We start from the raw sequence: 11314 nt of genomic DNA, 5'->3' as shown, positions 1-11314 counted from the left end.
CGTGCGTTTAAACATTTCTCAGTTTTAACCACCTATGCAAGAGCACTTGGGAGTCCTCAGTGAACTTTGAACACGTAAAAGGGTGCTGGAACCAACCAGTTTGAGAACTACTGGGCTAAGATACATGGGTCAGATAAGACCAAGATGATGACAACCAGAAAGACATGTAAGAAAGATCTAGAAGCAGACAGTAATCAACTGTTCTTTTTTTCCCCCCTCCAGGAAAAACTGCATAGAAAATCTAATGGATGAAGATGAGAAAGACAGAGCAAAGAGGTAAGCAGGAGCCGTCCTCCCTGCACAGCGGCGTCCTCCGTGGGCTGCCGGTGCTCTGTGTGAACGAGAACACCACCAGCAGACAGGCAGCGGGGGACACGTCCGCACATTCTCTCCTTGAGATAGCGCGTGCTCTGTGCACATGTTCTAGACCAGCTGTCTTGGGTTTGCTCCTCACTGCGAAATTGCTCATTGTCTGGGATTCCCCCAGGGGTCTGTGTTGTGAACATGTTTGTGTGCTACCCCTGTTGACTCTGGTCTTCTTTCGGGGGCCTCTGGCTTTGCTTTTCCAGGATAGCTGCTGCTGAGCAAGGCAGGCTGATTAGAGGCCCGCAGGCCTGGCTCTGTTGTTGGGGTGCTGCCTGACTTTGGGTGATATTAATAATAATCACTGCCACACGGTGAGTGTGCAGGAACCACCCAGTGCTGTGCTAAGCACTTTCATGTACATTAGCTCAGTTTCCTCATCTATGGATTAGAGATATCATAGCCACCTTGCACTGTCGTTGGTTCAGCAAGAAAGACTAGCTTGGTAGCTGGCATGTGGGAGCTCTTATAACTCTGTCGGTGTTTATTCCCTCATTGGACATTTACTGAATACCTACTAGATGGGAGGTAGAGCCACAAAGTTGACGTTTAGAAGGTCAGGGATGGTCAAATGTCATGTATTTCACGTGATTCGCCCAAGTTGGCATTTACTGTGCCAAGCTCTGGGGAAACATCAGGGAGTAGGGGGTTGCCTGCCCACATGGAACACATGGGTTGGAGGCCGCTGCAGAGTGTTAGGGGATAGGTGCAGGGCTGCGGGCGCAGCCGTAGAGCTAGGGCAGGAGGGAGCGTCCTCTCTCAGATGGCCTTCATCACAGGCCGGTGGGCCTCTGTTCTCATCCTTTTCTGCCTCTGCCCAGTTCATATGTGGAGGCTCCATCCTCTGTGACAGCCCTTGTGAGCCTGTGCAGCTGAAGGGTTTGCCCACTCCCCTTCACGGAACCCACTGCTTCATTGTCACTTGCAAACAGCGGAGCCCTCAGAGGCCACCCAGCCTGGTAGCTGCAGGGTGGCTGTCCTTCCGTGTCCCCTGGGTTGGCAGCCATGAGGACCACAAGTGCCCAGCCACCCCAGACCTGCTAGATCTGAATCTGCAAGGTGTAGAGGGAGTCTAGATTGTTTTAAACTCTCCCAGTATTTCCTTTAACAAAATCGGGGATCAGGGAAGTGGCCAGCAGTGTATAATAGATGGAACAGGGTTGGCCTGGGACGAGGCACAGGAACCTGGGCCAATCAGCACTGGAGGCTCATGGTACTCTTATTTCTACTTTTCCATATGTTTGAAAATTCCTGCAATAAAAATTCAAACAAACAACAACACAGATAACCTCCCAGCTCATTCTAAAGTAACAGGCCCTTCATTTGGCTTTGGGAACCACAGCCCCCACCACAGCAGTGCTTTGCAAGCTGTAGGTCACAACCTACAAGGGTTGCAAAATCCATCTGGGTCCCAAGCAACAAGCAAACGAATAGACCAACCGAGCCTACACTAGTCCTCTTGCCCCCTCTCGTGGGCAGACTGGCTTCCACTTCTTTCTCTGGGGGTACCTTGCCTTTTGGTTTCCTCTAGCAGGCTGTGGAGGGCATGCGGGGGACAGATCTGGGCCACGTGCCTGGCCTGCCCTGGGCTAGCTAATGAATTCTGACAAACCCTCCATCTCTCTAACCCTCCGTTTTCTCACCTGCAGCACAAGGGTACTAATGTCTGTCCTGCCTGCCTTCTGGGTTATTCTGGGAATCAGCCACAAAATACACTGAGTAGCTCTTTTTAAGTATTCATCACGACATGTATGTGAAAAGTCACCACACTTGGCAATAATCCATTTATTCTTAATAAGAGTATTCTTTTTAGCAGTAATGGAAAGAACAGCAGTGGTGGCCAGCATTCATTAGGTGCTTCCTGTATACCCCAATCCATACCCACAGTACCAAGCTAAGTACTTTTATATGCATCATTTCGTATCATCTCCTCAACATTCTTTTCGGGTGTGTATCATTGTTATTCCTATTTTACAGATGAGAAAACTAAGGTTCAACAAGTTTGAGTAACTTGTCGGAGATCAGAAAACTCTAGTAAGTGGCAGAATGAGAAGTCAGATATGGGATTCCTTAACCTTAGACTCTACTTATCCTCCAGACCACGGGAGACTCTGTTCATGTAAGAACAAATTCAGTCTTCCTGGCGGACCAGACAAAGAGCTGCATTCTGACGTGACTTTGGAGTCCACAGGAGTTTTACTTTCGCCATCATCTTTGCCATCACTGTCCCAACCCCCTAGAGACTGAGCCCTGCCTCACTAGTGCACTACTCACCTTTATATCAGGAAGAGATAAAAATGAATGTTTAGGCTCTACTATACACATAAATCAGCAAATATAGACATGCCAAAAAAAAATATGGGCTAAAAGTTCCTAGAAATAAATCAGTTTATGTGCAGTTTCTTTTCCTTTATTCCCCTCCCCTTTTGCTTTGGGCCATGGGCATACCCCACCCCCACCCCAAAACTTCTCTGCCTGGAAACCTCCTTTGCACAGACACCCGGGCTGTAAGGCTGCTGGCCACACTCCTCCTCTTGCCCTCAGACAGGGAAACGGGTTTAGAATGTTTGGTAACATCCAGAAAAAGCAATAATGCAGTATCTGTCCTCACACTTGGGAAAAACAAAAACAAAACGAACACAAACCTAAGATTGTATTCTTTTCAAAGCAATTTTTATTGGAGCACCTTGGGAGACCCTTGCCCTAATCCCACCTGGAGGCCTGACGTGAAATGTTTTCACTCTCACCATATTTTTGATGAGATTAGAAATGTTTTAGCTTGAGGTCAAAACTCTCATTGGCCTCAGAGAACATGCTTTGTGTTAGACAAGGCTGTCAAGGCTTTAGGGAATTCATGGTGTACTGGGTTGTTTGATCAAGTATTCTGAGCCACTTTCTTCTGTGCATTTCCTTGTAAATCCAGTGAGTATTAATTGAGTGTCTATTGAGTGTTCAGAACCGTGTGCTATTTTCTTTAGGGAAGATGCAAAAACATAGTCCTTGTGCTCAAAAAGGCAACTGTTTGATTGAGAGTGATTTGGAATCCCTAGACAATGAAGTTCGCAGTTGCCATTCTGTGTTCCAGCCATGAGGGTGTCTTTCTCATTCTGATGCAACTTAGTGGTTGGGGTGGGGGTGGGGCGGGGGAGCAGCGTGTGGCCATCCAGGCAGCCCTGTGCTGGAGTGGGAAGTGCGCAAGCTTAGAATCAGACAGGCCTGACTGTGATTCTTGCCACCATTACTGTCTGTCCTTGGAGTTACCAAACCTCTCTTAGCCTCAGTTTCTTCTTCTTTAAAGTGGGATGATAATAGTAGCAGCTCCTTCCAGGGATGATTATGAGAATTGAATGCAGTGGTGTCTAAGCCCCCAGCACAATGTGGTGTCCGCAGTGCTGATAAAAGCTAGAACTCCTGGAGCACGCAACACCTGGAGCATTGGATACATAGTAACTCTCTCAGCCTTACAACACCTTCAAGTTGGGTTATTATTAGCCCCATTTTACAGTTGGGAAACCCAAGGCTCAGAGATCACATAGCCAGTCAGTGACAGGCAGGGATTCAAAAGCAGGCATCAGTTTCTAAAGTCATGTTCCTAAGGGCTTCTATGACATTCTATGGAAGCTGCTCCTTTTGATTCACCACCTTCTGAGGGGTAGGGACAGTAAGTGCTGATAGGAATTCTGCTTTCCAAAGAAAGCACGTCTATAAATTTACTGTATTGTAAAATCCAGTTTACTCCATTTCTTGACAGAAATGAGCACTTCTTGGTTAAGAAGAAACTGCTTCATGTTCATGACCTCCTCTGATCCAATATTAAACAAGTACATGACCTCCGCTGTCCTATCAGCTGTGAGGTTTCGTTTCCATAACCCCATCCCTGGTAGTTGAGGGAAGGTGGGGGAGGGGGTTGTGGCTGTGCTGCCTTTTGTTCATGAGAATCAAGAGGGTCAGGCCAGATTAGCTGATTCTTAGGGTTCTCGATAGAGTGAATGCTGGTTCTGAAACACAAGCTAAACAGATTGTTATTCTTTGACCCTAATCCTTAGTCTCAACACTGATAAAATGGTTCAGGTGAGAGGAAGGAGTTCAAACATAAACAAGAAGCCTGTATGTGCCATTTTGCAGAAGCAGATGTTTCAGAAGGAAAAGCTTTAGCCATTTGGAGGCTGGTTATTTCTTCTGTCCCCCCAGGTAGAGGACAAGGAAATGGAGTAGTTCATTGATGTGGACCAGTGACTAAGATCATGCTGTCTGTATTGGTGAACCAAGTAGCATGGTAAGCGAGTGGAAGTTACAGGGCGTAAAGAGGATACAGGGCGTTATCCGGCCCTCAAAGAGCTTTCGGGCAAGTCAGGGATGCATTCTTGAAAACAAGCATGAAGGAGAAAAAACATGTCTTGCAGAGTCTGTGTTGGGCAAAGCCAGGATGGTGATCAAATTTGTAAGCTCAACCTTCCCAGCCAACTGCTCTCTTGGGGGAGAGTAACATGGTGAAGAGGAGAGATCGATCTCATTTCATTTATATCATTTCTTTGAAAGTAAGTTCTTTACGTCTGAAGGGAAAGGTCTGTCCAGGAAGGTTGTAGCCAACTAGTAGGGCTTCAGCTCCGTGCATGCTTGCAGAGTGGCCCGCGTGTGGACACAGTGCAGGAGGAAAGTGCCGGGGGGTCTGCATTCTGCGGTATGTGGACCTTCCCAGCTGGAGCCTGTCGTGCTGTGATTTTCTTTCATAGGCTTTGGCTTGGGTTTTACTGACATCATCATAAGCTCTGGCATAGGGAAAAAATGACAGTAAGAAATGTTTGAGGCTTCCTTTTTGTTTACTGTGCTTGGTGATTAAGGTAGCAGCAGGCGTTGCAAGAACACGGGAGGTAACAGGACACGCGATTCATTTATATTACCCTGTAATTTCCAGATGAGTGATTCTGTTCTCAAAGGGAAAAGAGGAACTGTACTTGCAGGCAGAATGCTAATTCTTCCTGTGGCCCAGTAAACAGCACAATGGAAAAGGAGCCTCCCTCGATTGGGGGCTTTTGGCTTTGACTCTCCTGGGGTCCTCGGGTAGGCTAAGAAAAATTGTCAGAGAAGCGTGTGCCTGGCAGGCTTAGAAACTTGGGAATATCTTAGCTCAGGGAGATTCAGAGCCTGTCTAGGGGCATCTGAGGCAAAAGGCAGTTTACTAAAAGCCTTTTCAATCATTTCAATAAATTTTAAATTGAAAAAGGATGATCAGAAATCCACTCTCTTGAAAATACTGCCTTTCTTTAGAAAAGGATAAACATTCCTCTTTTAGAATTTTGGTGGCAAGTTCCTAAGGACTGTGCTCCAGTTAAATGGTGCCCGCGTAACCGTTAACTAAGAGTCACTGTGAAATTAGGCCAGAGTCCCATTTGGGCCCAGACACTTTCTACTAACTGTGCTTAAGAGGAAAGATGTTCCCGTTGCATCTCAAGAGAACAGACAGCCTCAGCTGCTCTCAGCCACCCCCAGATGCTTTGCCAAATCTCTGCAGTAAAAAACATCCTGAGTTCCACAGGTTTTCCATGAGATGAGGGTGGCATTGGCCTGACCCATCTTGTCCCGTGCAAGGTGACTTCTCCCCAGACACCCAGATGACACTGTCTTCTTGCGCCAAACTGAGTAAGGCTCTGAGCTCAGATGCCCCCACACCTACCTCCTCACTGTGCATGGGGTGCCACCTGAGTTACGGAAGCAAGGAGGGACGCACATGTCCACAGGGCCCAGGCCTGACCATCAGAGGGGGCTTCCCTGACTGTAAATGGACCTTGCTTTATGCCAGGGTTACCCACAATGTGATGTGGGGAACACCAATCCCAGGAAGCACCCCCCAAAACAAGAGTGGACTATGCATTGACTCTTTCTCACTTTTGGAGAATTTCAGGGCTTCTTAGTACATTGAAGGTGCTAAGACTACAATTAGCAAATAAATAAAAATCTATTCAATCTTATGCAACCTGGCCATTTAAAAAAATCTGGAGAAACAAAAAAATAATAACAACAAAATAACTGTCTCTGGCCATGGTCTTTTCCCTTTCTCCAAGTAATTCTTCTTGACTTTCCACTGAAGACCCTTTGACCAATGCTTCTTAAGCAATAGATACGCTGACTTAATTCCCATCATTTCTGTACGTTTTCTCTTACATAAAATACTAAAATGACATTCAGAAAATGCTGAAATGTTTAAATAAGCAAACAAAGATCATTTATAATCACATCGCCTAGAGATAGCCACTATTAATATTTCGATGTATTTTCCATCAGTCTGTTTTATACATTTCCATCCAATCCTGACAGAAATGCTGTTACGAGCTCTTTGTTAATGTAGGTGATCAGACTCTGATTTATTCTTTAGCAAAGTTCACCTTTTCCAGACAGGACTGTTTTCATGTAGAGGATACTTAAAATGTATTTCATGCCTCTGAGCATTGCATGCCGCGGTTCTCACTTCGGGGGTTGACTGGCAGCACCTACCTGGTATATTTCAGTTCTACAAGAAATGTGAGTTCCCTGTGTTACCTCAGTCTCAGGCACTGCAGAGACGACAAAAGAAAGATACTTGAGACTAGTCCCAATACGCCTTCTATAGAAGTTCAGTTTGCTCGGTTTATAAAACTCAGATTTGGGATTCCTAGTCCTGCGATCTTGTCAGTTCCTGTCTCATCCTATAATGTGGAACTGGTTACCCTAGGCAAGACACGCCAGAATTCCCCATCTGGAAGAAAACTTAGGCATCAGTGAGTCTCTATTTTGTGCACTAAGTATTCTGGGTACCTGTCGCTATGTAACAAACCACCCCAAAACTTGAGGGATTAAAGCAATGATGTTCATTTTGCTCATAGATCTTCGATGAGGGTAGGGCTTGGAAGGGAGCACTTGTCTCATTCCATGTGGTATCAGCTGGGGTGGCTCAAAGGTGGCGGCGTGGAACCATCTAAGACATGCTCCCTCCCACGGCTAGTGGTTGATGTTGGCTGTTGGCTGGGACCTCCACTGGGTCTGTGGTTTTCCCTGTGGAGGTGTGGCTTCCTCAGAACACACGGTTAGGTTCAAGGGCAAGCATCATGACAGAGAAAGCTGGGGGAAGCTGCCTGTCCTCTAAATAGCTGGTCTCGGAGGTCAAGCATTGTCACTGCTGCTGCATCCTGTTCACTAGAAGCCAGTCACCAAGCCCAGAGTCAAGGGGAGGGGAATTAGAACCCACCTTTTGATGGGGGTAATTTCAGAGAATTTAAAATGCTCTGCGTTAAAAAATGACCATATTGATGTCCTCACAATTTTATAAGAAGAAACTGAGGCCCATGGGGTGGGAGTGCTTTGCCCACTCTCTCCTGGCATAGGTGGCAGAACCAGGATGAGAATTGGCATCTTCTGAAGCCTTGTGTAATGCTCATCTCAACCAAGCCATGTCTGTCCTGACACCTTGGCTCCTATAACCTCTCTTTAACTTCGGTGATGATTGGGAACATGAAAATGAGATGCTTTATGGAATGCCTTTAGCTCCTCACCATGGAGACCTGCCAAGGACAAAAGGCACTCTTCACGGAGCTGTGTACTCATTCGCGTACATACCATTATAACTATTATTCAAAACCCAGCTGTTCTCGGCAGCAAGGGGAGCCTGCCAGCGCCTCCCTCACCAGTTCTGAACAGAGCTTTCCTTCTTTATTGGGAAGCATTTGATTTATCAGCTTTCACTTCATTTGATCAACTGCGTTTGATTCAGAGGGCATCTTCTATTTTCCCCCATCAGGATGTCCTATTCGCTCAGTTAACAGAACTAGATTTAGTGGGGCCAATTTAAAAGATGGCACCATTGGGATTAAACGCCAGGAAAAGCATCCGAGTAGGATGGAAGTCTGTTAGATGTCATGGATGGTTTCCCAGTGGATGCCGGAGATGCTTAAACTGTAGATGTTACCAGCCAGACCAGTCTGCACATGAAATGGATGAAAACGAAAAGCCTGCTTGGGATGATACATTTTTTTTCTCTTTTCACTGATTTCATATTCATTCCTGATCCAGCTCACAGATCAGGGTTCTGATACAGTTTTTCCCCTGAGGGAAACATAGGATTTTTGGTGATGTATAAAACACACCTGCACCACTCTCCATGTGTCCTTGTGAATTTAAGAAAGAGAGAAGGCCAAGAACACAAACCTGGGATGTGCGTTCACATTCACCTGTACACTCAAACTCTTTTCCTGCCTCAGGGCCTCTCAGCAGGGTGGGAGATAAGCACCTCCTTTCCCTCTCTGTGCCACAGGCTCCCCAGAAGGACCTAATCCCTGTCCCAGCCACCATCATACCTCTTGGGTTGTTGGGTGTGAAGCCCAGTCCTGCACACTAAGTGTGCACACATGGCCATCTCCCCACCAAGGAGGAGGGGAGAGCAGTATTGAATATGATGTGTGTAATGTACATCTGTCTCATGAAATTGCCTGAGAGAAGGGCCTGCGGGATTCCACCTGGTGGAGAAACCCAAGGGGGGTGTACATGTGTATATGCATGCACACACATGTGTGCACATGTCTCTCCTCCATGATGCTTTGTCTTAGAACCATGGTCTCCTCCTGCCTTGCCTTATGTGGTACTTCTCCTTCCTTCAGTCCTCTTGATATAGCATAAACACTGTCCCGTTGTACGTGTGGCACTACTGTGCTAGGTCTCACTTAGGTCCTGAGCTGCAGGTACAACCCTCCTCTGGAATTCCAGAGGTCTAGAAACCCGTGTCTCAGCCTCCCACACTGTGTGCCCTAGCTAGGCCAGTATGGGTGCCCAAGTCTACTCTCAGTGGGTGGGGAAGCATAGGAGAGCAGTCTTATTGGGTTAATAAAACTCAATGTTAATATGCAGTGGTGGCTTCCTTTTGATCCTTTTTTAATATTAGCTCATAACAGAGTGATACACTAATACCAGGGAAGAAGGGCCTGCACAGTTCATCTGTCATTCTCTTTGTTCTGCAAGAGCTACCCAGAAATAGATTTCTTTGAGTCACTTGTAACTACTATCCAGCTCACCCATATGCTTTCCTGCAAAAGGGCCTTATTTACAGTCCCTGTGCCAGCCTTTCAGAATCTCTACTCCCACCTTTTGATACCTATGGGTCTTTTACAAAGTCACTAAAAAAGTGTGAAAAGATATATAAAGGTTCTGGATCATGGTAAGATGGAGTCAGTCTACTTCATCCCGTCCATCATACCGATGCAGTTATAAAACACGGGCAGAATGCATACAACAGCTATTTGAGGACCCTGAAAAGTAAATAGTGGGGACAGATTGGGGAGGTAGCAGAATTCAAAGCAGCACCAAACCATCATTTTTCCCCTGTAGTATCCCTTAGCCTAGACTCAGTCAGCCCCTTACCCAGAGGTGGACATCTGCTGATGGAGTGAGGACAGGAGAAGCCCTCTAGCACTGGCCTGAGGAGTGGGGACAGGGTCTTCTAATGCTCAGATTGAGTGCGGTGAAATCTGTCTCTTTCTGTTCTTTTCTCCATTTCCTTGCATGCTGTAAGCGATCCTCCGACAGCGTAGCAGTAGCAACAGCGGCAGTGGGGGTCCACATGGAACCTTTTATGCTGAGGGAGAGGAACCGATCTCTCCAATCAGAGGAGCTAAAGTTCCAAGAGGATGGGATGAAACCCTGTTGCTTTTTCCCCCTCTCCCTCTGTCTTCCTACTGCTTGGCCTCAGATGAAGGTGCAGATGTGGGAAGTGCGAAGTGGAGCAGGATAAATAAAGAGCAAGCTTTCTGGCCAAGGGAACATTTTTGTTCCCTAGGAACAAGGAGCCCTAGGAACCCGAAGGTATTGTGCAGATTTTAGAGAGGAAGGAGCTCAAGAAAGTGACCCCGTAAAGTTGGGCATGGATCAGATCTTGAGCAGCGCACCATAGACTTTCAGGTCTGAACTTCAGGGTACACCACCACCCAAGGTGGCCATATGGGACATGTTTAAATAGCACTCTGGTTTTCTCATCAGAAACCAAAGAAGCCTTCTGATAGTGGCACAATATTCTTAAAATGTCAAAAGAAAAGAACTGTTAACCTAGAATTCTATATCCAGTGAAGACATCCTTCAGGAATGAAGGTAAAATGAAGGTATTCTCAAATAAAGGAAAACTTATTGTCAAGAGACATGCTCTGAAAGAATTACTAAAGGAAGTTTTTCCAACAGAAAGGAAATGATACCAGATAAAAACTTGGAATATGGAGAATAAAGGAAAAATAACAGAAATGGTAAATATTTGGCACAATATAATAAAAATTCTGGCATTTTAAAAAATAGCATAATCTGATAGTGTGTCCAGTGTATGTAAATATAGATATAAGACAACTATAACATTAAAAAAGACAGGATGGTAAAAGGAACTATATAGAGAAAAGTTTCTAGATTCCATTTGAAATGGTAAAATATTCTAAGTAGGCTTTGAAAAGAAAAGTTTATGTATTATAATTCCTAGAGTTATTACTAAGTGCTATACAAACAAATATAGGAGGAAAAACAATAGAAAAATTAAAATGAAATACTAAGGAATATTTAAATAGCCCAAAAGAATGCAGGAAAGGGGAAACAGGCATAATAACCAAAAATAAAGGGTAGAAAAAACAGAAAACAGGTGTTAAAATAGAAGACCTAAGTCCAAACAGATAAGTATAACTACATTAAGTGTAAATGGTCTAAATATGTCAACTAAAAGAGATTGTCAGAATGGATTTTTAATAACCTAAATATATGTTGTGCACAAGACATTCACCTCAAATGTGATGATATAGGTGAATTAATAGTAAAACTATGAAAATGATATACCATATGAACATTAATTAAAAGAAAGCCAGAGTGGCTATATTAACATCAAATGAAGTAGACTTCAGAGTAAAGAAATTTACCAGGAATAAAGAGTGATATTATATAATGATAAAGGATCAAGAAG

At 45.1% G+C, this 11314-nt stretch overlaps 1 protein-coding gene across 1 annotated transcript in view; it reads left to right on the top strand.

The window, feature by feature from the left end:
* Positions 1-222: 222 nt before the first annotated feature.
* Positions 223-11314, top strand: part of NPAS2 (neuronal PAS domain protein 2) — an 85889-nt gene continuing 74797 nt past the window's right edge. Inside the window, exon 1 of the mRNA XM_012641936.1 lies at positions 223-276. Coding sequence (XP_012497390.1) covers positions 245-276 — 32 coding nt within the window. The 5' untranslated portion in view covers positions 223-244. The remainder of the gene's footprint in view (positions 277-11314) is intronic.

This window comes from Propithecus coquereli, unplaced genomic scaffold (genome assembly GCF_000956105.1).
Source record: "Propithecus coquereli isolate 6110/MARCELLA unplaced genomic scaffold, Pcoq_1.0 Scaffold171, whole genome shotgun sequence".
Classification (NCBI taxonomy): Eukaryota; Metazoa; Chordata; class Mammalia; order Primates; family Indriidae; genus Propithecus; species Propithecus coquereli.
This window is presented reverse-complemented; position numbering and strand designations above follow the sequence as displayed.